The sequence below is a fragment of the Pristiophorus japonicus genome, chromosome 20 (assembly GCF_044704955.1).
Source record: "Pristiophorus japonicus isolate sPriJap1 chromosome 20, sPriJap1.hap1, whole genome shotgun sequence".
Classification (NCBI taxonomy): Eukaryota; Metazoa; Chordata; class Chondrichthyes; family Pristiophoridae; genus Pristiophorus; species Pristiophorus japonicus.
Genome location: NC_091996.1, coordinates 35,642,847 through 35,668,381, shown reverse-complemented (window position 1 = coordinate 35,668,381; position 25,535 = coordinate 35,642,847). Strand labels below are relative to the sequence as shown.

Below are 25,535 nucleotides of genomic sequence, written 5' to 3'. Positions count from 1 at the left end.
ACATACATTTTTTTTTAATCAATGCTAACTGCCACTGAGGAGAAATGGAATGTGTTTTATTGAGCTCACAGTAGGGAGCACCTTCTGCCTTTATAACCGAGAGCCTGGATTCTGCCACTGAACCGCATCCTTTGTCATGAAATTTCCCTTGCGATGAATCTGAAAGAGATTTATTTTTGTATGAACAGAAAGCAAGATGCCGCAGTTGCTGAAAATCTGAAACACAGCCTGGACATACTCAGGCGATGCAGCATCTGTGCTGAGAACACATACATTAACGTTTTATAAAAACCTAGAAATTTACAGCGCAGAAGGAGGCCATTTCGGCCCATTGTGTCTGCGCCGGCCGACAAAGAGCCACATGGCCCTCGGTCAGCAGCCCAGTTTCGGGTATGAACCTTTCATGGAAATATTGGCTCTTTACAGGTCGTTTGTTTTTTCCCTATGTGTTTTGTTTCTCCCTTTCACTTGTTCTATTCATGCTCAGAATGCACTTCATCCTTTTGTATTCCCAGTTCTAATAAAAGCCCCATGCCTGAAACGTTCACTTATCTGTTCTCTCCACAGATGCTACCTAACCTGAGTGTTTCCAGATTTTCTCTGGTACTGAAATATCAACTGGCTTAATCGTACAAATGTTTAATAAAACTTTGTAAATTGCTGCAAGTTGGCCTTAAATGAAAATTCCAAATGTATTTTTTGAAACAATTTCCAAATTCATCATCTATCAGCTTTAAAAATAAATTATTTTTGGAACAATGACAACTTGTATTTTACTCTGCCTTTCATGTAGAAAAAACTCCTTGGAAGCTGCAGAGGTGTAATCAGTCACATGGACGCTGAGCCAAAATAAACAGATATTTGAAGTGGTGACTAAAAACTTGTCGGTGTGTTTTGAGGGGGGTTCTAGAGGAGCTCGAAAGGGAATTCCAGAATGTGGGGCCTAGACGATTGAAGGCATTGTTCCCATGGTGAAGCTTTAGGGGCGGGGTGCACAAGAGACTAGAGTCGGAAGAATGCAAAATTGAGGGAGTGAAGCCATGAAAAGATTTAAACATGAGGATCAGAATTTAAAATTGGAGGAATTTGGGGGCAAGAGTGGAAGTAATGCGTGAACAGGACTTGGTGCAGGACAGGTCAGGGCAGCAGGTGGATGAGCTGAAGTTTATGGCAGATGGGACAACATTGGATTAGTAAAGTTGTACATTGACAAAGGTATGGATGAGAATTTCAGCAGGTGCTAGACGGAGGCAGGGCTGAAGGTGGGCTATATTACACAGAAAGAGGTATGGCAAAGGTATGGGCGTGTAGCTCGGTTTGATGTCGAATAAGACCATGAGGGCACAAATGGTCTGGCTCAAGAGGCTGGGGAAGAGGGATGGAATTGGTGGGGAGATGATAACTTTGGCCTTCCCAATGATTAACTGGAGGAAACTCGAGGTCATCCATTGCTGGACAAGCAATCTGACAAAACAAAGACTGTGAGAAGGTGGAGCTGGCGGTTTCAGCATACATCATCATCATAGGTAGTCCCTCGGAATCGAGGAAGACTTGCTTCCACTCTAAAAGTGAGTTCTCAGGTGGCTGTACAGTCTAATGTGGGAATTACAATCCCTGTCACAGGTGGGACAGACAGTGGTTGAAGGAAAGAGTGGATGGGCTGTCTGTGCTTGATTTCTGCACGCTCTCGGCGACGAGACTCGAGGTACTCAGCATCCTCCCGGATGCACTTCCTCCACCTAGGGCGGTCTTTGGCCAGGGACTCCCAGGTGTCAGTGGGGATGTTGCATTTTATCAAGGAGCCTTTGAGGGTGTCCTTGAAACTTTTCCTTTGCCCACCTGGGGATCGGCTGCCGTGTAGGAGTTCCGAGTAGAGCGCTTGCTTTGGGAGCCTCGTGTCGGGCATGTGGACAATGTGGCCCGCCCAACGGAGCTGGTCGAGTGTGGTCAGTGCTTCGATGTTGGGGATGTTGGCCTGAGCGAGAACACTGACGTTGGTGCGTCTATCCTCCAGTGGATTTGCAGGATCTTGCGGAGCCAGTGCTGGTGGTACTTCTCCAGCGCTTTGAGTTGTCTGCTGTATATGGTCCACGTCTCTGAGCCATATAGGAGGGCGGAGCATACATGTCGGAGCTGACCACATGTCTTCGGATTTCACCAAGGGAAAGCTTGTAGATGAGGAAGGGGGGAGCTAAAGACCGATCTGTGGGGGACTGGAGCTAATGGTGCGGGGACTGAAAAAGAAGCTGTTTCGAGAGATTGTCTGGCTACAATTCGATATGTGATGAGGGTAGAGTCAGTGAGCTGGACAACGGAGGGCAGGTGTTGAAGGATGATATGGTCAACTGTATCAAAGGAGCACAGCTTTGATCAATCTTTTGATGGCAAACTTATTTCAGAAATGTTATGGTTCAGGGACACTTGGTCGTGTTCCAAGCTGTCAGAAAGATAGTAAAGATTTGAGAGGCATCTATGTAGATAATGTAAAATGTTCACATGATTTACATCCAAACACTCGCTTCACTGAAATGCAGTTTCAGTTTATGAGGCTTACTCGAGGGACTTGATTTTTCCATCTTCACCATAATTGGCCTGGACTCTGACACCAGATTAACTTCTTTCCTCGGACACAATTTTCCGGATCTATCTAAAACAAATACACACGAAAAGCGGTTTAAAGAGGTGGCAAACCAAATGGTCACACCCGAGCTTACATTTGTTGCATTAACTGAGCATTGCCACCAAATGAAATTTAACATTCCCGCTATTTTTGCATATTCTGGTGAAGATTAGCAGAAAGAAAAATAAAATAGCCAAGAACTTACCAGAGAGTTTTTGCGAAATCAAAGCTTTTATACCGGCAGCAGAAGGCAGCACCATTCCTATTGATTGACAAGTAAATACAAACAGTTAATTTTCACGGCTTTATGCAGTTTTATTTAAAATACAATTGCAAAATGTGATAACTACATGGGCCAGTCAATCACAACTTATGATTTTGAGTGTGGCATCATTCTTAATACAAGTTAATTTATTATAAAACATCTGATTATCAAAATTAAGAATGGAATGCATCCAAATGGTATTTTCTAATGTAGAGGGGCAAATGACAAAGAGTATTTATTCTAGTACTGAACTATTTCATACTAAATTACACAGCTGTTCCAATAGCTACTTTTGGATTTCTGATAATAAGCCTTTTCTCCAACTCATTTGCATATTGATGCCACATCATCATCATCATCATAGGCAGTCCCCCGGAATCGAGGAAGACTTGCTTCCACCCTTAAAATTTGCCTTTAGGTGGCTGAACAGTCCAATATGAGAACCACAGTCCCTGTCACAGGTGGGACAGATAGTCGTTGAGGGAAGGGGTAGGTGGGACTGGTTTGCCGCACGCTCTTTCCGCTGCCTGCGTTTGGTTTCTGCATGTTCTCGGCGTTGAGACTCGAGGTGCTCAGCGCCCTCCCGGATGCACTTCCTCCACTTAGGGCGGTCTTTGGCCAGGGACTCCCAGGTGTCAGTGGGGATGGTACACTTCATCAGGGAGGTTTTGAGGGTGTCCTTGAAATGTTTCCTCTACCCACCTTTGGCTCGTTTGCCGCGAAGGTGATCCAGGTAGAGCACTTGCTTTGGGAGCCTCGTGTCTAGCATACGGATGATGTGGCCTGCCCAGCAGAGCTGATCAAGTGTGGTCAGTGCTGGGGATGTTGGCCTGGTCGAGGACACCTAACGTTGATGTGTCTGTCCTCCCAGGGGATTTGTAGGATCTTGCGGAGATGTCGTTGGTATTTCTCCAGCGACTTGAGGTGTCTACTGTATATGGTCCATGTCTCTGAGCCATACAGGAGGGTGGGTATTACTACAGCCCTGTAGACCATGAGCTTGTTGGCAGATTTGAGAGCCTGGTCTTCAAACACTCTTTTCCTCAGGTGGCCGAAGGCTGCACTGGCGCACTGGAGGCGGTGTTGGATCTTGTCGTCGATGTCTGTTCTTGTTGCTTAGAGGCTCCCGAGGTATGGGAAATGGTCCACATTGTCCACGGCCGCGCCGTGGATCTTGATGACTGGGGGGCAGTGTTGTGCGGCGAGGACAAGCTGGTGGAGGACCTTTGTCTTATGGATGTTTAGCGTAAGGCCCATGCTTTCGTACGCCTCAGTAAATACGTTGACTATGATTATGCCGTATACACATTTGTGGTAGTGTATACACTACGTACATAATGAGGTCGATCCTCTTTGTTCCGCTGCGCCCCCCCACTCTCAACAACCAGGCCAAATTCAGGCGGGGGGGCAGTTAAAATGAAGCGGGAACTTGCCCGCTCTTTTCCTGCCCCGATCTAGTTGACTGCAATTTTAAATTGACACAATTGTCTATATCATCCTTTAACAACTCTCCTCTGTTGTCCAGCTCTGTGGGTCTACCTTCATTTCATTTTGCTCTTTCCTATCCAGGAAGGGAAGGACACCCGCCTCAAGCAAGCGGGGTCCTTTTTAAATATGCAGATCAAGCTCCGATCTCTGAACTCCCTTATCTTGCTGTCACCAGTTGGGAGGTGATGGGGGGAGGGGCAAGGAAAAATGAAGATTTTACTGATAATTATCAACACAGATATGTTTGTATAAAACTAAAAAGTAACCACATTCTCTGAGGAAAAGCATATTGATGAAGGTATGTGACTGATCTTAATGCAATTAAAAAATGTGTTAGAAGCTGCATGTTATACAGAACAGATTTATATCTCTTATCTTTCAAGTCTGTTTCAGTTCAATCAATTAGTAACAATTTATTGTGTTGCCTTACTAAGAAGCTAAGTCTGTGTTTCATATTTTATACTTGTTATTTGGAGAAAAGTGAATAAATAAACACAGCCCGAGGATATTTCAGTTTTTGAAGGACACACAGGTATTTAATTTCCACCCCCCCCCCCCCCATTGCAGGCAGCAACACCTTACTGCAGTGCAGTTCCGTGCTTTTCAGGAGCTCTCTTACTTTGTTCTTTCGGATGAGACGTTAAACCGAGGCCCCATCTGCTCTCTCAGGTGGACGTAAAAAATCCCATGGCACTATTTTGAAGCAGAGCAGCGGAGTTATCCCTGGTGTCCTGGCCAATATTTATCCCTCAATCAACATAACACAAACACATTATCTGGTCATTATCACATTGCTGTGTGTGGGAGCTTGCTGTGCACAAATTGGCTGCCGCATTTCCTACTTTACAACAGTGACTACACTCCAAAAGTATTTCATTAGCTGTAAGGCGCTTTGAGACGTCCGGTGGTCGTGAAAGGCGCTATATAATTCCAAGTCTGTCTGTCTGTCTTTCAAATGACCAATATTCATGAGTGAGCCTTTACTGAGGGAATTGGCAGGTTGTTCAACCATGGGAGGTGTTAGGTATGGAAGAACTCCAAAAGACTGAATAATGTGAGCTAAAACTGATGTGACCTTAGTCTCTTTAATACAACTCCAGAGTGCCCAAGCAGCCTGGCAGGCAACTTTTTATACTCCCTTGCACGAGATGTGCAGCTGACCCTTGGGCCTCCAACAGTTGCGCCCTCTGGTGGCAAGTCTTACACAGTTACAATGTTTACATACATTACAGGAGACATGATCGCTGAGCCTGATCTTGTCCTCATTCAGCACCCACACACCAGGACTTCCACCATGGATTATGAAATAGCAGTCCAGAGCTCGAATCCTGGTCGCTTTTCTTCCTTCCCTGACCCAGTGGTGTTGAGGTCAGAAAGTAGCATCCCTCCTGCCAGTTGGGTGAGAACCGGGTCTTTCTGGTCTGTCGGGGTCATCGGATTAACTTGCTGAGCTACAAAGGCGCGTGGTTTCTGAATTTTCTTTCCCAAAAATTAAGAAATAAGGAGGCCAGATTGTGGCAAATAATTATTATAGCAGTTTGAGTCTTCAATTAATCTTTAGTAGTCACATATGTATGTGCAGGCATACAATTTATTACAATTGGAAATCGCTTATCAGGATTAATGAAATGTTTATGAGCTACTGGGGCGATGCACTTCTGGTTTTCCATATGTCCACTGGCAAAATGGTAAAATAAGTTAATGAGAAAAAATTTACATGTTGAAATTGGTGAAAATGTAATTTTAAAAATTAGTTTATTGGGTTGCTAAACGATTCATTCCCAACATACATATTTTTGAAAATATGCCAATATCTTATAACAGTTTAGTTTGAAACTTATTGCGGTCAGGTACGGAACAGGAGCTGTATCGTTACTTTGTATTCAGTGATTCACTGCCATCGATATCTTGGATTTTATGGGCGCTTTTTGTGTGTGTGTGTGTTCATCGTCCAGTTAAAGGATGTTCCGACTGAGTAATGGAGCTGTTCCCATTTCCAGCACCCAGTGTTATGTCCAAACATCCTCAGGCCAGGTATGGCTAAATTTAGAGTAAAGCTCCCTGTACTCTGCTCCATCATAATGCCTCAGCCCCAACTTCAAAACAGCACATGTCCCAACCCAGCCAAATAAAGAACTTGCATTTATATAGTGCCATTCATGAACACAGGATGTTCCAAAGCGCTTTACGGCCAATGAAGTACTTTTGGAGTGTAGTCACTGTTGTAATATAGCAAACATGGCAGCAAATTTGTGCACAGCAAGCTCCCACAAATAGCAGTGTGATGATGACCAGATAATCTGTTTTAATGATGTTGGTAGAGGATAAATATTAGCCAGGACACCGGGGGAGAACTCCCTGCTCTTCGAATAGTGCCATGGGATCTTTTACGTCCACCAGACAGGGCCTCGGTTTAACGTCTCATTCGAAAGATGGCACCTCTGACAGTGCAGCACTCCCTCTGCCCCTCCGACAGTGCGGTGCTCCCTCGGCACCGCCCCTCTGACAGCGCGGCGCTCCCTCGGCACCGCCCCTCCGACAGTGCGGTGCTCCCTCGGCACCGCCCCTCTGACAGTGCGCCGCTCCCTCGGCACCGCCCCTCCGAGAGTGCGCCGATCCCTCGGCACCGCCCCTCCGAGAGTGCGGCGCTCCCTCGGCACCGCCCCTCCGAGAGTGCGGCGCTCCCTCGGCACTGCACCAGAATGTCAGCCTGCATTGTGTGCTCTAGTCTCTGAGGCACTTGAACCCATGACCTTCTAACTCGGAGGTGAGAATGCTACCCACTAAGCCACGCTGACACGTATTCGGGATCATTGTGTGGTGTAGGCCCATGCCCAGTAGGAATTGGATTGAGATCGCCCTTGTTTTGCATAGTTTGTTTGCAGCTAGGGAGATGCAGTGGACTTTCAGCCCATCAGTCTGGGCTGGATTTGATCAGCGGGGCACAAGGGGACTGCAAGTATAGGAAATCTAGGAAACAAAAATATAAAATGCTGCAAACACACAGGATAACAGGCAGTATTTGTAATGAGAAAGGCTTGGGGTGTAACCCTTCAGAACTGGAAGATAAATAAGCATATTATGTGTGGTTGCAAAGTAGAAGAGGCCGAAACAATAGACAATGCAGTCACAGAGAAGAAGTTAATGGGTTGGATGATCTGCAAACTGCTTAATAGAAAACCGGGGCACTGTGAGATGATATTTTATATCATGTCAGTGAAACAATGAAAAGACAAAAGAGCATTCAAATAGCTAAAATGGTAAAAAGACATGGGTGAGTGCATAATTATAAATTGTATAATTCTACCTAATTATATCTATCAATTAAAATGTGAATGCATTCGTGTGTAACTAAAAGACTGGGAAACTTGATTAAATTTCCTACATGTATACCTTACCTCTGAGTTCTGGTGGCCGCATATACTGAACAACTTTATCCGTGGAATCTCTGAGCAGTTTGGAGTGGGTACTCTAGTTGACTTGGGATTCTGGAATGAGATTTTCAATGGAGCAGCAACTCCACAGGGCCGTCTGCAACTTCTAATTTTGCCGCAAATGTCTTTCTCGGACTGAGGCTATTTTTAGTCCGAGAGCTGCAGAAATTTCTGGGGCACAGGGAAATATCACACTGGCCTCTTCTCCACCGGCTTGGGCTGTTTTCAGAGTGACTATTTTCTTTTAGCAAACGATTACTTTATTTGAGAATGATGGTCATATCTTAACATTGAAATTATTTGCAAGGAGCAAATTATAAGCTAGCAATTAAGAAATGTTATTCAAAATTTGCATAGATACAAATGGACCTTTTCTATCAGTTAGAAATATAGGCAGTGGATAATGAAATGCATCTGTTGAGTGGAACTTAATTAATTTTGTATTCCAGCAAAAATATGCTTGTTTTGCATTCCACGACTAAAATCTAGGGACCTTCCCTTGTTCTGCATTTCTGTTGAGTGCAAAGGGATGAAGTAGCCTGGAGATACTGCCAATAATACTTTAAATGTCTTTATGCTGCCAGAACCATCTTACATAAGATAGCTTTCAGAAGTGGGATGTTCCTTGTACATCATATTTTGATTTTTTTAAAATCAAGACGGTCTTGTGCCCAAAGAGCATTTTTCTTGTTGAAAATTTTGCTCTTTGCCTTCAGATGAGATGCCCGGCAACTTCAGACCCACCGTCCCAAGCAATTTTCTCAGTGATTTGCCTGTGAAATCTCAGTGCCTTGATGTAAAATTGTACAAGACATATATTTAAATAGAGTCATTACTAGTTATTCGCAACGGAAAGATGGCGAAACCAATTTGGATGAGATTTTTCGGTTCCAAACAAAAGTTCTATCCTTTTAGTGATTGGGGGTTTTTTTCTATCACATCGTCCTATATAAAAGTCAGGGTTCTTTTGAAGCTCCGGTGCTAAAATGTACAGGTTTAGCATTGTAGTTAGAGTACTATCGCTGTGCTGAAACTGCAAACCACTAACGTCTTACCTGTAGTATTTTTAGCAGCATCAGGTCTAGAGAGGAAAGCAGTGAAAAATTCTCCTGTTTAAAAAAAAAAAGGAGAAACTTTCATAAAAGCAAACCCAGCTGTTAAATTTGCCCAGATTATTTTAATTATATACTAGATTGACGTACTTCGAAATAATACATGTATGTGTACGTATGTATGTATGCGTGTGATAAAATATACACACACTGTAATACACTGGGCTGAATTTACGATGTCTTCAGCGTACACTCGTAAGCTTTCTGAATGGCACCGCGTGCTGGGAAACCCGGAATTTGCGATCTGTCAAGGTACAATCATACGAACCAACTAGAAAATCACTTTCACTGGCACAGAGTTTGCCGTACAATTACCCACGAAACTCTTACAGCTGGTTAAAAATAGGCTTTATCACCAGCTTAAGGGTTATTATAAATCTTAAATTTTAAAATAAAAAATGATGCACAAACACTTAAAATTAGTTAAGCAAATATTGGCCCGGATTAAAATGCTTAAACTTATTTTCTTAATTTTTTTATTGTATTTGCTGTAATGAATGGAGTTTTATTTAAATTTCAAAATCAGAACATTTATTTTTATTGCAATTGTCTAAATTGTTTAAACATTTCGGGATTCCATTTGAGTTTAGAGAGGATTCCGTTCGCAAATGGAATCTTCCTTTCTCATTGGAGGACCTGGCCCACGTGATCCCAGGGACGTTTCCAAACCGCCTGCGTCTCTGGAATCCGTGGGTGTTTACGCAGGCGTATGCCTAGAGGTCCTGGATCCGAACTTGCTATAATTTTGGAGCCAGGAGGTAAGTTCGTAGATGTTTCGCGGGTGGGAGACGTACTCCCGGAGGTACGCCTCCAACCACAAATTCAGGGCAATTAGGCCGTTCTAAGAACAGGTTGAACCTCTCTGGTCCGGCACCCTCGGGACCTGACTGGTGCCGGAGCAGAGAATTTTCTGAACCACGGGAGGTCAGTATATGACTGCACCGATATACCCTACATAAGCATACGCCTCGCCTAGCCTAGGCTTACTGGTACCTGTAAAGTGCTGCTCACCGCTCTCCTGGGCTATCTACCTCAGCATGCCTTTGATTTTCGGGAAGCGCGAGAAACCAGGACGTCACCCACGCAAAACGGCAATTCCGCAATCTATTGCCGAACCACGGATGTTTCCGGACCAGAGAGTCCCGGATCAGAGAGGTTCAACCTGTACTGCACATCTACCTAATTTTTAAAAATTTACCTATTTACTAACCATGCTAGCAACAGGTGCACCGTATAATCAGAACTGAGCAGTCTCTTAGTGACATTCAGGCAAGGTGAACATTTCTGCTGTTTTGCTATTCATGGAGAAAATACAATCTTTCAATAACAAACATTGGAAATATTATCCGTTTTGAAGTCAATAGTTGAAAATGTATTCAGAATTTCTGCCTAACATGAACCAATGGATTTGAAGGGATTCTAACCTCTTGGAGTCTGCGAATTTTGCAGAATATTTTTAGTGCATACAACATAATTTGTCAGCTCTACTTTAGTGAGCAGATAAGTGGAACACGTTTTATAGCACATAACTTTTGTTTCTTTAAATAGCTTTCCTTTTCTTGTTAAATATAGTTGCTAGGTTGATGCAGCATGAAATAGCAGAAGGGTACAACTGCACACTGGGGTCTCACTTGTTGGTATAATGCCAACACTAGGGAAAACAAGAATTTCACCCCAGTCAATATGATACTGATTATGGTATTATCGGAATGTGAACCAATCAGTATAGATTATATGAACGTACCTGTGACATGAATATTGTTTTATAAAGAGCAATTTATAGAAGTGGAACTGACTATTGATATTAATGATATCCATTGTTTCTTTAAATGATTTAATCAATTCCAATATTAATTTCAATAAATTAAAAATGAAAACTAGAAATGTATAGTCTTAAAATGCCCAAAGCCATTATTAGACAGAATCTGTGGGAACAATTTTACCACTTTGTTGCAAAAGTCATTAAACTAAACTATCCAAAAACACCAGTAATAGCCATCCAGTAATGTTTCATCAATTATATTTTAAAAGGCAAGTCACCTTCTGTATCCACCCTCTCTCGCGCTCTCTCGCTCTCTATCTCACTCGCTCTTTCCCTCTGTTCCACCATCAGTGGCAGTGTATTCAACTGTCTGCCTGAACCCCTCTGAACTTCATTCTCTTGCCACAGCTTCAAAAGCCTCTACAATCACTGGACTTCCTCCTCTAGCTCACTTCACATTGTTTATAGCCAGTTCTCCTCTGTGAGGCACCTTTCTTTTTCTTCGCAGGATGTGAGCCACACCAGCAAGGCTATATTTAATATCTAGCCTAGATGATGCAAGAAGCTGGTGGCGGGCTTTCTCCTTGAACCAGTGCCGTCACTATATGGTTACGGTTCCGCAGTGGTGTTGGGCAGGGAATTCCAGTGACGATGACGATGGCAATTTATGTCCAAGTCAGGATGGTGTGCAGCTTGGAGATGATGAGGGGAATAGATAGGCGTTTCTGCAGCCGCAACCGAGACTCCAGGATGGTATGTTGCCTCCCTGGTGCAAGGGTCAAGGATGTCTCGGAGCGGGTGCAGGACATTCTGAAATGGGAGGGAGAACAGCCAGTTGTCGTGGTGCACATTGGTACCAACGACATAGGTAAAAAAAGGGATGAGGTCCTACGAAACGAATTTAAGGAGCTAGGAGCTAAATTAAAAAGTAGGACCTCAAAAGTAGTAATCTCGGGATTGCTACCAGTGCCACGTGCTAGTCAGAGTAGGAATCGCAGGATAGCACAGATGAATACGTGGCTTGAGCAGTGGTGTAGCAGGGAGGGATTCAAATTCCTGGGGCATTGGAACCGGTTCTGGGGGAGGTGGGACCAGTACAAACCGGACGGTCTGCATCTGGGCAGGACCGGAACCAATGTCCTAGGGGGAGTGTTTGCTAGTGCTGTTGGGAAGGAGTTAAACTAATATGGCAGGGGGATGGGAACCAATGCAGGGAGACAGAGGGAGACAAAAAGGAGGCAAAAGCAAAAGACAGAAAGGAGATGAGGAAAAGTGGAGGGCAGAGAAACCCAAGGCAAAGAACAAAAAGGGCCACTGTACAGCAAAATTCTAAAAGGACAAAGGATGTTAAAAAAACAAGCCTGAAGGCTTTGTGTCTTAATGCAAGGAGTATCCATAATAAGGTGGATGAATTAACTGTGCAAATAGATGTTAACAAATATGATGTGATTGGGATTATGGAGACGTGGCTCCAGGATGATCAGGGCTGGGAACTCAACATCCAGGGGTATTCAACATTCAGGAAGGATAGAATAAAAGGAAAAGGAGGTGGGGTAGCATTGCTGGTTAAAGAGGAGATTAATGCAATAGTTAGGAAGGACATTAGCTTGGATGATGTGGAATCTATATGGGTAGAGCTGCAGAACACCAAAGGGCAAAAAACGTTAGTGGGAGTTGTGTACAGACCTCCAAACAGTAGTAGTGATGTTGGGGAGGGCATCAAACAGGAAATTAGGGGTGCATGCAATAAAGGTGCAGCAGTTATAATGGGTGACTTTAATATGCACATAGATTGGGCTAGCCAAACTGGAAGCAATACGGTGGAGGAGGATTTCCTGGAGTGCATAAGAGATGGTTTTCTAGACCAATATGTCGAGGAACCAACTAGGGGGGAGGCCATCTTAGACTGGGTGTTGTGTAATGAGAGAGGATTAATTAGCAATCTCATTGTGCGAGGCCCCTTGGGGAAGAGTGACCATAATATGGTGGAATTCTGCATTAGGATGGAGAATGAAACAGTTAATTCAGAGACCATGGTCCAGAACTTAAAGAAGGGTAACTTTGAAGGTATGAGGCGTGAATTGGCTAGGATAGATTGGCGAATGATACTTAAGGGGTTGACTGTGGATGGGCAATGGCAGACATTTAGAGACCACATGGATGAATTACAACAATTGTACATTCCTGTCTGGCGTAAAAATAAAAAAGGGAAGGTGGCTCAACCGTGGCTATCTAGGGAAATCAGGGATAGTATTAAAGCCAAGAAAGTGGCATACAAATTGGCCAGAAATAGCAGCGAACCCGGGGACTGGGAGAAATTTAGAACTCAGCAGAGGAGGACAAATGGTTTGATTAGGGCAGGGAAAATGGAGTACGAGAAGAAGCTTGCAGGGAACATTAAGGCGGATTGCAAAAGTTTCTATAGGTATGTCAAGAGAAAAAGGTTAGTAAAGACAAACGTAGGTCCCCTGCAGTCAGAATCAGGGGAAGTCATAACGCGGAACAAAGAAATGGCAGACCAATTGAACAAGTACTTTGGTTCGGTATTCACTGAGGAGGACACAAACAACCTTCCGGATATAAAAGGGGTCAGAGGGTCTCGTAAGGAGGAGGAACTGAGGGAAATCTTTATTAGTCGGGAAATTGTGTTGGGGAAATTGATGGGATTGAAGGCCGATAAATCCCCAGGGCCTGATGGACTGCATCCCAGAGTACTTAAGGAGGTGGCCTTGGAAATAGCGGATGCATTGACAGTCATTTTCCAACATTCCATTGACTCTGGATCAGTTCCTATTGAGTGGAGGGTAGCCAATGTAACCCCACTTTTTAAAAAAGGGAGAGAAAACAGGGAATTATAGACCGGTCAGCCTGACCTCAGTAGTGGGTAAAATGATGGAATCAATTATTAAGGATGTCATAGCAGCGCATTTGGAAAATGGTGACATGATAGGTCCAAGTCAGCATGGATTTGTGAAAGGGAAATCATGCTTGACAAATCTTCTGGAATTTTTTGAGGATGTTTCCAGTAAAGTGGACAAAGGAGAACCAGTTGATGTGGTATATTTGGACTTTCAGAAGGCTTTCGACAAGGTCCCACACAAGAGATTAATGTGCAAAGTTAAAGCACATGGGATTGGGGGTAGTGTGCTGACGTGGATTGAGAACTGGTTGTCAGACAGGAAGCAAAGAGTAGGAGTAAATGGGTACTTTTCAGAATGGCAGGCAGTGACTAGTGGGGTACCGCAAGGTTCTGTGCTGGGGCCCCAGCTGTTTACATTGTACATTAATGATTTAGACGAGGGGATTAAATGTAGTATCTCCAAATTTGCGGATGACAATAAGTTGGGTGGCAGTGTGAGCTGCGAGGAGGATGCTATGAGGCTGCAGAGTGACTTGGATAGGTTAGGTGAGTGGGCAAATGCATGGCAGATGAAGTATAATGTGGATAAATGTGAGGTTATCCACTTTGGTGGTAAAAACAGAGAGACAGACTATTATCTGAATGGTGACAGATTAGGAAAAGGGAAGGTGCAACGAGACCTGGGTGTCATGGTACATCAGTCATTGAAGGTTGGCATGCAGGTACAGCAGGCGGTTAAGAAAGAAAATGGCATGTTGGCCTTCATAGCGAGGGGATTTGAGTACAGGGGCAGGGAGGTGTTGCTACAGTTGTACAGGGCTTTGGTGAGGCCACATCTGGAGTATTGTGTACAGTTTTGGTCTCCTAACTTGAGGAAGGACATTCTTGCTATTGAGGGAGTGCAGCGAAGATTCACCAGACTGATTCCCGGGATGGTGGGACTGACCTATCAAGAAAGACTGGATCAACCGGGCTTGTATTCACTGGAGTTCAGAAGAATGAGAGGGGACCTCATAGAAACGTTTAAAATTCTGACGGGTTTAGACAGGTTAGATGCAGGAAGAATGTTCCCAATGTTGGGGAAGTCCAGAACCAGGGGTCACAGTCTAAGGATAAGGGGTAAGCCATTTAGGACCGAGATGAGGAGAAACTTCTTCACCCAGAGAGTGGTGAACCTGTGGAATTCTCTACCACAGAAAGTAGTTGAGGCCAATTCACTAAATATATTCAAAAGGGAGTTAGATGAAGTCCTTGCTACTCGGGGGATCAAGGGGTATGGCGAGAAAGCAGGAAGGGGGTACTGAAGTTTCATGTTCAGCCATGAACTCATTGAATGGCGGTGCAGGCTAGAAGGGCTGAATGGCCTGCTCCTGCACCTATTTTCTATGTTTCTATGTTTCTATGATGGTGAACCCACAGCACTGTCCTTCTGTATGCTAGTGGTTGCAGGGGAGGGAAGTCTTGTTGAAAAAACCTTCGGGACTTGGTGCAGTGCAATGTGTCGATAGTGCGTGTACTGGTCGGTGGTGCAGGGGTGGTGTGGATAGTGAGCATGGGTGCTGATCAAGCAAACATCTCTGTCCTGGATGGTGGTGTAAGCAGGTAAGATTTTGGTAATTGGACAAGTGCGCTGTTTTTCTGTGCTACACACCTGCTCAAAAGGAAGGCCAGTGAACTTCTGAAATAAAAACGACCTTTAATAAAACTAGCAGGCACTAACATTCTCAGTGGGGTTGTGCTTGTGTGAGCCAACTACCGAGCTCCGTATATTTCTTAATTGTGCAGGCCACCAGCATTCTTAATTGGGTTGTTTCTGTCTAAACTAATTGCCATAGCTCAAATATACTTTGTGTCGGCACCAGCATTCTTAATTAGGTTGTTTCTGTGTAAACTAATTGCCTATCTCAGGTTTGCCTGAATTGTGTAGAGAGAGGTGTTCTCTGTGGGGAAAATTGTAGCCGAGTTTTGTGATAACATTGAAATGGATATAAACAGATGTTCTTTGTTGAAGAAAACGGTAGCTGTGTTTTGAGAAAAGAGGAATGATTCTAGGGTATCCTTGACCAAAGGTAACTATTAATGAAATTAGCAGGCGTTAAGCATAAATATAGCTGAACTAGCTGCAGTATTTCGAGAGGATGGAGGGTAAGAGGTGCTCCACCAACAACATACGTTCTCTAGGTCAGGCTTTAGTCGTTTTGTTCTTGATCTCTACAGTGCTGTAAATAAATTCTGTTGACTTCAACTTCTCCTCAGCGTATTTATTTCTCGTATTGGAAGTGACCTTACACAACCAAGAACTAATGTAACCAATCACGTTGAGCCTCTCGAGTGCAGTAATGGCTGCACCCAGGCGAGGGGTGAGTATTCCATCACAACAACTTGCCTTTATATACCTCGCCTGAGCCTTGGAGAGTGTGCAAAGGCATTGAGGGGTCATTAGGTTCATGCACTCAATGCACAGTGCCCATCTTCTGCCCTGATCTTGTTGCCATGGCTGGTCCAATTCATCTTCTGATCATTTGTTACCCCCATGTGGTTGGTGGGGGAAAGGGAAATGACTGGGCTTTTTCTTGGCTGAGATGGTCATTGCTTGGCACTTGCATGGCACAATTGTTACCTGTTTCGTGTCAACCCAAGCCTGGATTATATGCAGACCCTGCGTAGCATTTGGCTACTTCATTATTCCTACTAGGCTTATATTCACTGGAATTTAGAAAAATGAGAGGGGATCTCATAGCAACATATAAAATTCTGACGGGACTGGACAGGTTAGATGCAGGAACAATGTTCCCGATGTTGGGGAAGTCCAGAACCAGGGGTCACAGTCTAACGATAAGGGGTAAGCCATTTAGGACGGAGATGAGGAGAAACTTCTTCACTCAGAGAATTGTGAACCTGTGGAATTCTCCACCACAGAAAGTTGTTGAGGCAAGTTCGTTGGATATATTCAAAAGGGAGTTAGATGTGGCCCTTACGGCTAAAGGGATCAAGGGGTATGGAGAGAAAGCAGGAATGGGGTACTGAAGTTGCATGATCAGCCATGATCTTATTGAATGGTGGTGCAGGCTCGAAGCGCTGAATGGCCTACTCCTGCACCTACTTTCTATGTTTCTATGTCTATGTTTCTATGTTTACCCGAGGGAGCTGTGACTGTTGCTCAACACCGTGGAATTGTCAGCAAACAGCCTCACTCCTGACCTTGAGAGAGAGGAAAGGTCGGGCTGAAATTTGCTGGAGGAGGTGGACCAGCGGAGTACACGTCCGGCCTGAAAGTACCTACTGGCTCCCGGGCTTCGGAGCCTAAAGGCCCACGGATTCCAGCTACACAACTGGTTCGGAAGCGTCCCTGGGATCACGTAGGCCAGGTCAACCAATTAGAAAGGAGGAATCCTCATAAGCTTACAGGGATTCCATTTACAAACAGAATCCCCATAGGTTTATGAGAAATCCCCAAATAAATAAATAATTAACACAACTCTAATAACTATTCCCATGTTCAAAATTAATTAAAAGTCCCTTTAATTAAGCATTTATAATAAGAATTAAATTTTATTGAAAAATAATTTTGAACATTTTAATCCAGGCCAAAATTTGCATAAACGAATTTTAAATGTTTTTGTTTAATCACGGCTGGGCAATCGGCAACTCCGCGATTGCGATTTGGGGCGCATGTGGACGATCTGTCAAGGCGAACCTTGACAGATCGCAAGTTCTGGGTTTTCACGCATGCACAGCATACACCGTCATTGGCCCCGCAAATTCTGAGTCCCGATTGATGAAGATGGTTGGTTCGAGGACATTTCCCCGAGGAACTCCAGCACCGGGGCTGTGATGTCTGTCCTCTTGATCAGAACCATCTCCCTTTGCATTGGGTATGACTCCAGCCACTGCGTTTTCCCTCTGATCGCCCTCGTTGACTTGGGTTCGTTGGTGCCAAATTCTGCCTTAATATCAAGGCAGCTGATTTCACCTCTCCTCTGGCATTTAACTCGTGCCCATGTCTGGGTCAAGGCTGTGATCAGGTCTGGATACAAGTGGTTCCTTGGGATGTTTACTATATTGGAGGCGCTATATAAATTCTAGTTGTTGCTGTAAACTCTATTAACTATTCACATTACTGATCAAATCATCTACAGATTACAATGCTTCCCATTATTACTGAGACCATGGAAATGTTATCTTTTTGAAAAGAAATAAAAACCGAAAATGCAGGAAAATACTTCTTGTTTAAAAACTGTTAATCTCAACATCATCCAGTTGTGATGAAAGGTCATCGACCTGAAAGGTTAACCGTTTCTCTGTCTCAGCATTTTGTTTTATTTCTTATTTCCAGCATCCGCAGTATTTTGCTTTGGAGGAAATTGATCAGGGCTGAATAATATCGAATTGAATCTTTAGACTGAGATTCTGACCATCCCTCCGCACAATTCATGCCTTCACGATCCCTTCATCTCCTCTGACATGCCACTTCCCCTTCCTATTGTAGAAAGCCCTTTCCTGGATGAGTGAAGCTCCAACAACACTCAAGAAGCTCGACACCATCCAGGACAAAGCAGCCCGCTTGATCGGCACGCTACCCACCACCTTCAACACTCACTCCCTCCACCACCGCGCACCGTGGCTGCAGTGTGTACCATCTACAAGATGCACTGCAGCAACTCGCCAAGGCTTCTTCGGCAACACCTCCCAAACCCACGACCTCTACCACCTAGAAGGACAGGGGCAGCAGGCGCATGGGAACACCACCCCCTCCACCTTCCTCTCCAAGTCACACACCATCCTGACTTGGAAATATATCGGCCGTTCCTTCCTTGTCGCTGGGTCACAATCCTGGAACTCCCTCCCTAACAGCGCTGTGGGAACACCTTCACCACACGGCCTGCAGCGGTTCAAGGCGGAGGCTCACCACCACCTTCTCAAGGGGCAATTAGGGATGGGCAATACATGGCAGCTTTGCCAGCGACGCCCTCAGCCTAGGAATGAATTAAAAAAGAATCCCACTCCACCGCCCGCGCCCCCCACCCCGCCCTGGCCCCTCCCAGGAAACTTTCTGAGCACCAGTGAAAATGATCTATCCCGGCCAGTGCCAATGAAGGTGCTGAGAGGACCCCACCCCAGAGTGAATGAGTGAGTCCAACAGGAAATGTCGCACACCATCAGGTGGTGATGCGAAGACTCTGTATTTTACTGTGCTCACCTTTTGCTTCATGGTCCCGCCGGTGCTTCCAGAAGCTGGACATGTACTTGTACCTCTTGCCACAAATGTTACAAACCATGTCATCTAGAAAGGAAACAGTTTGCTGAGAATTACTGAGGCTGTAATTTAACAAAGTGGGAAACATTTTACATCTAGCAAGTGTTAGCAATTCACAATCGGAAGCTCATTTTTAACCTGAGTGATTTTGAATTGGACCATCCTGTTTCGGGGAATCGCGTGATGCGGTATAATGGTAAGCAGCAGGCAATTTGCAATCACCTGGAATAAGACAATATGCGTGAATACTCAAAAATAAATCATTGCAATTCATTTAGAACATTATCTCAACAACAAAGTCCATCACTATGAAATATATTTATTCCTAATCTGTAATACATTTTCCTCCTTGGGTAGTTTGAAAACAGGCATTCTGCACGTTACATTTTTGACGGTAGATTAAATTGATTGCGACGAACAGGATACTGCACTACAGAGCTGTGGAATGTGTCGCCCAGGCCTGGTTTCTTTTTTCAATCGAAGTTAGGCTCCAGACTAGGCTTAAGCCATGTCGAGCATTCTCGATACAGGATGTTTGGGCAGTCAGCCTGGGGTACTTTGCTGCCATCTCCTAGCAGTCTGTAACCGATGGGCACTGATTGAGGCCTGGAGGAGGATCATTTGGTTGCCCTCTAAATCGGGGAATGGTCACGGAGCAAGCATAAAAAGAGAAAAGTGGTCATTACCGAGCGAGCAGCCATGGTAAAACAGCGCAGAGTGCAAATGGAGAGCAGAACATCAATATCCAGTAGTGGAGAGGAAAATACTCTGGTCCCAGGAAAGGAAATGATTATCCAATCAAATAAAGTGGCCCTCATTTAAAGTGAAGATAAACGTGCGAAGCTATCAGAAATGCAGGCACAGATCTGTTCCAAAGACAGAGTGGAACTATTTTCCAGTACTGATTCAACTGTTTTACCAGCTTCTCACTCTACCTGACCACAGGGCTAGAACAGATTCCTTCACCGGCATCTTTCCATTAACTGCGGCACAGGGCAGGGCCAGCTGGTCTCCATTCAAATTGTCTGCAAAAGGAAAATAGAATTACGGATATGGAATTACAAGTGATGCTGCCCAGAGCCATAAGCACTGTCTGAACCCATACAACCCTTAACTTGGTTCTGCAGCGACTTGGCAGACCAGTCATGAACCGGTCTATTTTACTAACCTGTTATTTGGCTGTGTTTATTGTTTTCCTCAAATCAGCTTTCGGTCGGGGCTCAGTGGGCAGCACACTCTCCTCTGAGTCAGAAGATTGTGGGTTCAAGTCCCACTCCAGGGACATGAGCACAAAAAAATCTAGGCTGACACTCCAGTGCAGTACTGAGGGAGTGCCACATTGTCAGAGTGGGGTAGTACTGAGGGAGCGCTGCGCTGTCGGAGGGGCAGTACAGAGGGAGCGCCACACTGTCGGAGGGGCAGTACAGAGGGAGTGCCACACTGTCGGAGGAACAGTACAGAGGGAGCGCCGCACTGTCGGAGGGGCAGTACAGAGGGAGCGCCGCACTGTCGGAGGGGCAGTACAGAGGGAGCGCCGCACTGTCGGAGTTGCTATCTTTCAGATGAGACTGCGGCCCTGTCTGCTCCCACAGGTGGATGTAAAAGATCCCACGACACTATTTTGAAGAAGAGCAGAGGAGTTATCCCCGGTGTCCTGGGGCCAATATCTATCCCTCGATCAACATAACAAATACAGATTATCTGGTCATTATCACATTGTTTGTGGGAGCTTGCTGTGCGCAAATTGGCTGCCGCGTTTCCCACATTACAACAGCAGTTGTACCCCAAAAGTACTTCATTGGCTGTAAAGCGCTTTGGGACGTCTGGTGGTCGTGAAAGGCGCTATATAAATGCAAGTCTGTCTTTCAACTAAAGTTAATTTGTTATTGAGTTGTGCCGGAAGATACACACTTTCTCAGATAATGACAGAGTGCTGTGCTGGTTGCACTGACTCTGCAGATACATGCACCGAAGGTCCTGTATGGTGAGACAAACTACCTTTTTGTTTTTATTTTATCTCGCACAACTAGAAAGTAAAATAACAATACCCTAAAATGACACATATTTCCAATTGAAAGACTTGGATTTATATAGCGCTTTTCATGACCACCAGAGCTTTACAGTCAATGAAGTACTTTTTGAAGTGTAGTCGCTGTTGCAATGTGGGAAATGTGGCAGCCAATTTACGCACAGCAAGCTCCCACAAACAGCAATGTGATAATAACCAGATAAACTGTTTTTAGATGTTGATTGAGGGAAAAATATTGGCCCCAGGACACCGGGAATAACTCCCCTGCTCTCCTTCAAAATATTGCCGTGGGAACTTTTTCAATATTATATTAATTTATAAGTATCACCCACACACACTACAGGTGGTATACATTTCTCTTTCCCCCCCCCCCCCCCCCCCCGCCCCCGGCACCTCCCATCTCTCCCTTCCTATCCTGAGGTGCTGCCTCATTGAGCCTATGTGGGGCTAGATGAGGTGTGTTGAACCCTGATGGGCATTATCACTGAAACTGATCTTGTCCTTGCCCGGTTTCCACACACTGTCCAACAGTAGTTGCTAGACTGTAGTCAGCAGTGAGGATCCTGACTGTTTTGCATTTTGTTCTTGTTTTCACATTCCCTGGCCCAGGAGGACGGAGACGCTGATATTTCTGTAATAACTATAGAACGCTCCCCCCCTCAGTGGGTAAATGTATTACGTGTTGTGCTCCTGGGCTGCATGATCAGATTGGGACCCTGTGGTTTGTAGAGCTCAGTGCCACAACACACTGGGCTGGAATGTCCAGTGCTGTCTGCCTCTGTTTTCGCCCCAGAGGGGTGGCAATGGCAGCGGTGAGGTGTTCTGGGCAAGCGGTAAGCTTCCAGCATCCCGTGGGGGTTTTCGGGGCCGGTTTTGAGGGGGGGGGCACGGAGCGTTACCGCCCGGAAGAGTTGAGCCGGTGTGCAACGCCACTGGTTGTGACACCGGCTCGCCCTTGGACTCCCGGCCACCCCGCAGCGCCCCCTGCTGGGACGGGTCGGGCGGGAGTCCAAGGGCGAGTCCAGGGGCGGTCCGACCTATGCGGTCCGACCTATACCGGCCGTAGTGAGGTCAGTAATGCCGACCTTGGGTAAGTGTGATTGTTCTTTTATTTGTGATTTATATTGTGGTGGGGTGAGCTGTGTGTTGGGAATGTTTCTGGAGGGTTTTTTCAGGTTTTTCTTTTCCCCCCCCAGGCGCCTCTGATCGCTCCGAGGCCGACTGTTTAGCTCGAGATTTTCGCTTGCTCAGCCGGCCCAACGCCCCGAGAGAGGTGTGTAACGCCTCTCTTAGCGCTCCGCCCCACACTCAGGGCCCAGCTGACCAACGTTACTGACTGAAGCGCAAACTGTTCCCGGGCGCTAACTTTACTGCCCCGCCGCCATTACCGCCCCGAAATCAGCAAAGCCGAAAATCCAGTCAAAGTACCTTCACCCACTGAGGGAGAGCTTTTCAACAGTTATTTTAATAGAATAGTTGCCCTGAATAGCTCCAAACTTCTCATTGGGGACGTAAGATTGGCACATGCTCAACGCTGGTCTGTCCTTGCTCATATTGCAAGTTAATCCTGAAGTGAACAATTCTCATCCTCACAGGAAACGAAACCTCTATCTTCACTCCCCTGCCACACGTACATAACTGGCCAGATACAAGTTCAGTGCTCAGCAAGAAGAAAGTAGTGAGTGAAACTTTCTGTCATTTCCATCCTATGTAAGGTGCTCAACAGTGTTTAGATTTTCAAAACCACTCTTCTGAGGGATTACCGTGCCAACACACGGTAAAAAGACATGGACTCAGATCCAGCCCACATCGACACAGTTCCTGATCTCGGGCAGGTGCCACAGGGAGGTACAGATGAAGACCAGACACCTCCGCACCCAGAGAGAGGGACAGTCATGAACTTGCGCAAAACATAAAAACAGATAGTAAAAGCTTTTACAGATATATAAAATGGAAAAGAGTGACTAAAGTAAATGTTGGTCCCTTAGAAGATGAGAAGGGGGATTTAATAATGGGAAATGTGGAAATGGCTGAGACCTTAAACAATTATTTTGCTTCGGTCTTCACAGTGGAAGACACAAAAACCATGCCAAAAATTGCTGGTCACAGGAATGTGGGAAGGGAGGACCTTGAGACAATCACTATCACTAGGGGGGGTAGTGCTGGACAGGCTAATGGGACTCAAGGTAGACAAGTCCCCTGGTCCTGATGAAATGTATCCCAGGGTATTAAAAGAGATGGCGGAAGTTATAGCAGATGCATTCGTTATAATCTACCAAAATTCTCTGGACTCTGGGGAGGTACCATCGGATTGGAAAGCAGCTAATGTAACGCCTCTGTTTAAAAAAGGGGGCAGACAAAAGGCAGGTAACTATAGACCGGTTAGTTTAACATCTGTAGTGGGGAAAATGCTTGAAGCTATCATTAAAGAAGAAATAGCGGGACATCTAGATAGGAATAGTGCAATCAAGCAGACGCAACATGGATTCATGAAGGGGAAATCATGTTTAACTAATTTACTGGAATTCTTTGAGGATATAACGAGCATTGTGGATAGAGGTGTACCGATGGATATGGTGTATTTAGATTTCCAAAAGGCATTCGATAAGGTGCTACACAAAAGGTTACTGCAGAAGATAAAGGTATGCGGAGTCAGAGGAAATGTATTAGCATGGATAGAGAATTGGTTGGCTAACAGAAAGCAGAGAGTTGGGATAAATGGGTCCTTTTCGGGTTGGAAATCGGTGGTTAGTGGTGTGTCACAGGGATCAGTGCTGGGACCACAACTGTTTACAATATACATAGATGACCTGGAAGAGGGGACAGAGTGTAGTGTAACAAAATTTGCAGATGACACAAAGATTAGTGGGAAAGCGGGTTGTGTAGTGGACACAGAGAGGCTGCAAAGAGATTTGGATAGGTTAAGCGAATGGGCTAAGGTTTGGCAGATGGAATACAATGTCGGAAAATGTGAGGTCATCCACCTTGGAAAAAAAACCAGTAAAAAGGGAATATTATTTGAATGGGGAGAAATTACAACATGCTGCGGTGCAGAGGGACCTGGGGATCCTTGTGCATGAATCCCAAAAAGTTAGTTTGCAGGTGCAGCAGGTAATCAGGAAGGCGAATGGAATGTTGGCCTTCATTGCGAGAGGGATGGAGTACAAAAGCAGGGAGGTCCTATTGGTGAGGCTGCACCTGGAGTACTGCGTGCAGTTTTGGTTACCTTACTTAAGGAAGGATCTACTAGCTTTGGAGGGGGTACAGAGACAATTCACTAGGCTGATTCCGGAGATGAGGGGGTTACCTTATGATGATAGATTGAGTAGACTGGGTCTTTACTCATTGGAGTTCAGAAGGATGAGGGGTGATCTTATAGAAACATTTAAAATAATGAAAGGGATAGACAAGATAGAGGCAGAGAGGTTGTTTCCACTGGTCGGGGAGACTAGAACTAGGGGGCACAGCCTCAAAATACGGGGGAGCCAATTTAAAACCGAGTTGAGAAGGAATTTCTTCTCCCAGAGGGTTGTGAATCTGTGGAATTCTCTGCCCAAGGAAGTAGTTGAGGCTAGCTCATTGAATGTATTCAAATCACAGATAGATAGATTTTTAACCAATAAGGGAATTAAGGGTTATGGGGAGCGGGTGGGTAAGTGGAGCTGAGTCCACGGCCAGATCAGCCATGATCTTGTTGAATGGCGGAGCAGGCTCGAGGGGCTAGATGGTCTATTCCTGTTCCTAATTCTTATGTTCTTATGTTCTTACTCTGGCAACATCCGAGCAGGCAGTCAGTTTCAGAGTATCATTCGGGTGTCTGTCCATTAACCTCACTGGAACGATTACAGATAGTTCAGAGAAGGTTCATGAGGTTGATTCCTGAGATAAAGAGATTGTCATATGAAGAACGGTTGAGCAGGTTGGGCCTATACTCTTTGGAGTTGAGAAGAATGAGAGCTGATCTTATTGAGCCATATAAGATTCTGAGGGGGCTTGACAGGGTAGATGCAGAGAGGATGTTTCCCCTCATGGGGGAATCTAGAACTAGGGGGCATACTTTCAGAATAAGGGGATCACCCATTTTAAACAGAAATGAGGAGAAATTTCTTCTCTGTGGAGGCTGGGTCACTGAATATATTTAAGGTGGAGATAGACAGATTTTTGAAGAATAAGGGAGTAAAGGATTTATGGGGAAGGGCGGGGAAGTGGAGCTGAGCGCAAGATCAGATCAGCCATGATCGTATTGAATGGCGGAGCAGGCTCGAGGGGCCGAATGGCCCACTCCTGCTCCCATTTCCTATGTTCTTATGTAGACTGCAAGACTGTAGAATTGGAGATGGTGAGAACAAAAATGACAACACAAAGGGTTGCCGCCCAAAAAAACGCTACGGCTGGGAAGATAATCGCCGGCGAAAACTTCCCCATCAAAAATTTTTTAATCCGCCCAGCGAAAAATATGGGCGGAAAAGTGAAATTTTGTCTAGATTGGGCGGTGCCTAAAGAAAATGGGCAAAAAAAATGTTTTAATCTATAAAATTTAACCCCAGGCTGCGGGTTGGGCCTAACACCTTAAAAAACAATAAAAATAATTTCTCAAAAAACCTAACTAAAAAATCCTAAAAACATTCCCAAGACATTTTTAAATTAAATCACCCCAACAGATTTTGTAAATATATAGTGAAAAACCAATCGTTTACCTTTTCCTTGC

The 25,535-nt window shown here is 45.0% G+C and overlaps 1 protein-coding gene across 6 annotated transcripts in view; it reads right to left on the bottom strand.

The window, feature by feature from the left end:
- LOC139232480 (zinc finger protein 436-like) overlaps nucleotides 1–25,535 on the bottom strand; it is a 111,291-nt gene that overhangs the window by 53,536 nt on the left and 32,220 nt on the right. For 4 of the 6 annotated variants that reach the window (XM_070862748.1, XM_070862742.1, XM_070862746.1 and 1 more), the window contains 7 exons: nucleotides 19,734–19,823; nucleotides 18,937–19,020; nucleotides 18,742–18,825; nucleotides 8,863–8,916; nucleotides 2,826–2,882; nucleotides 2,555–2,647; nucleotides 70–159 (listed from right to left, as the gene is read on the bottom strand). In XM_070862748.1, the coding sequence (XP_070718849.1) occupies nucleotides 70–159; nucleotides 2,555–2,647; nucleotides 2,826–2,882; nucleotides 8,863–8,916; nucleotides 18,742–18,825; nucleotides 18,937–19,020; nucleotides 19,734–19,823 (552 nt within the window). The remainder of the gene's footprint in view (nucleotides 1–69; nucleotides 160–2,554; nucleotides 2,648–2,825; nucleotides 2,883–8,862; nucleotides 8,917–18,741; nucleotides 18,826–18,936; nucleotides 19,021–19,733; nucleotides 19,824–25,535) is intronic. The other 2 variants (XM_070862745.1, XM_070862747.1) reach the window with 2 other exon arrangements.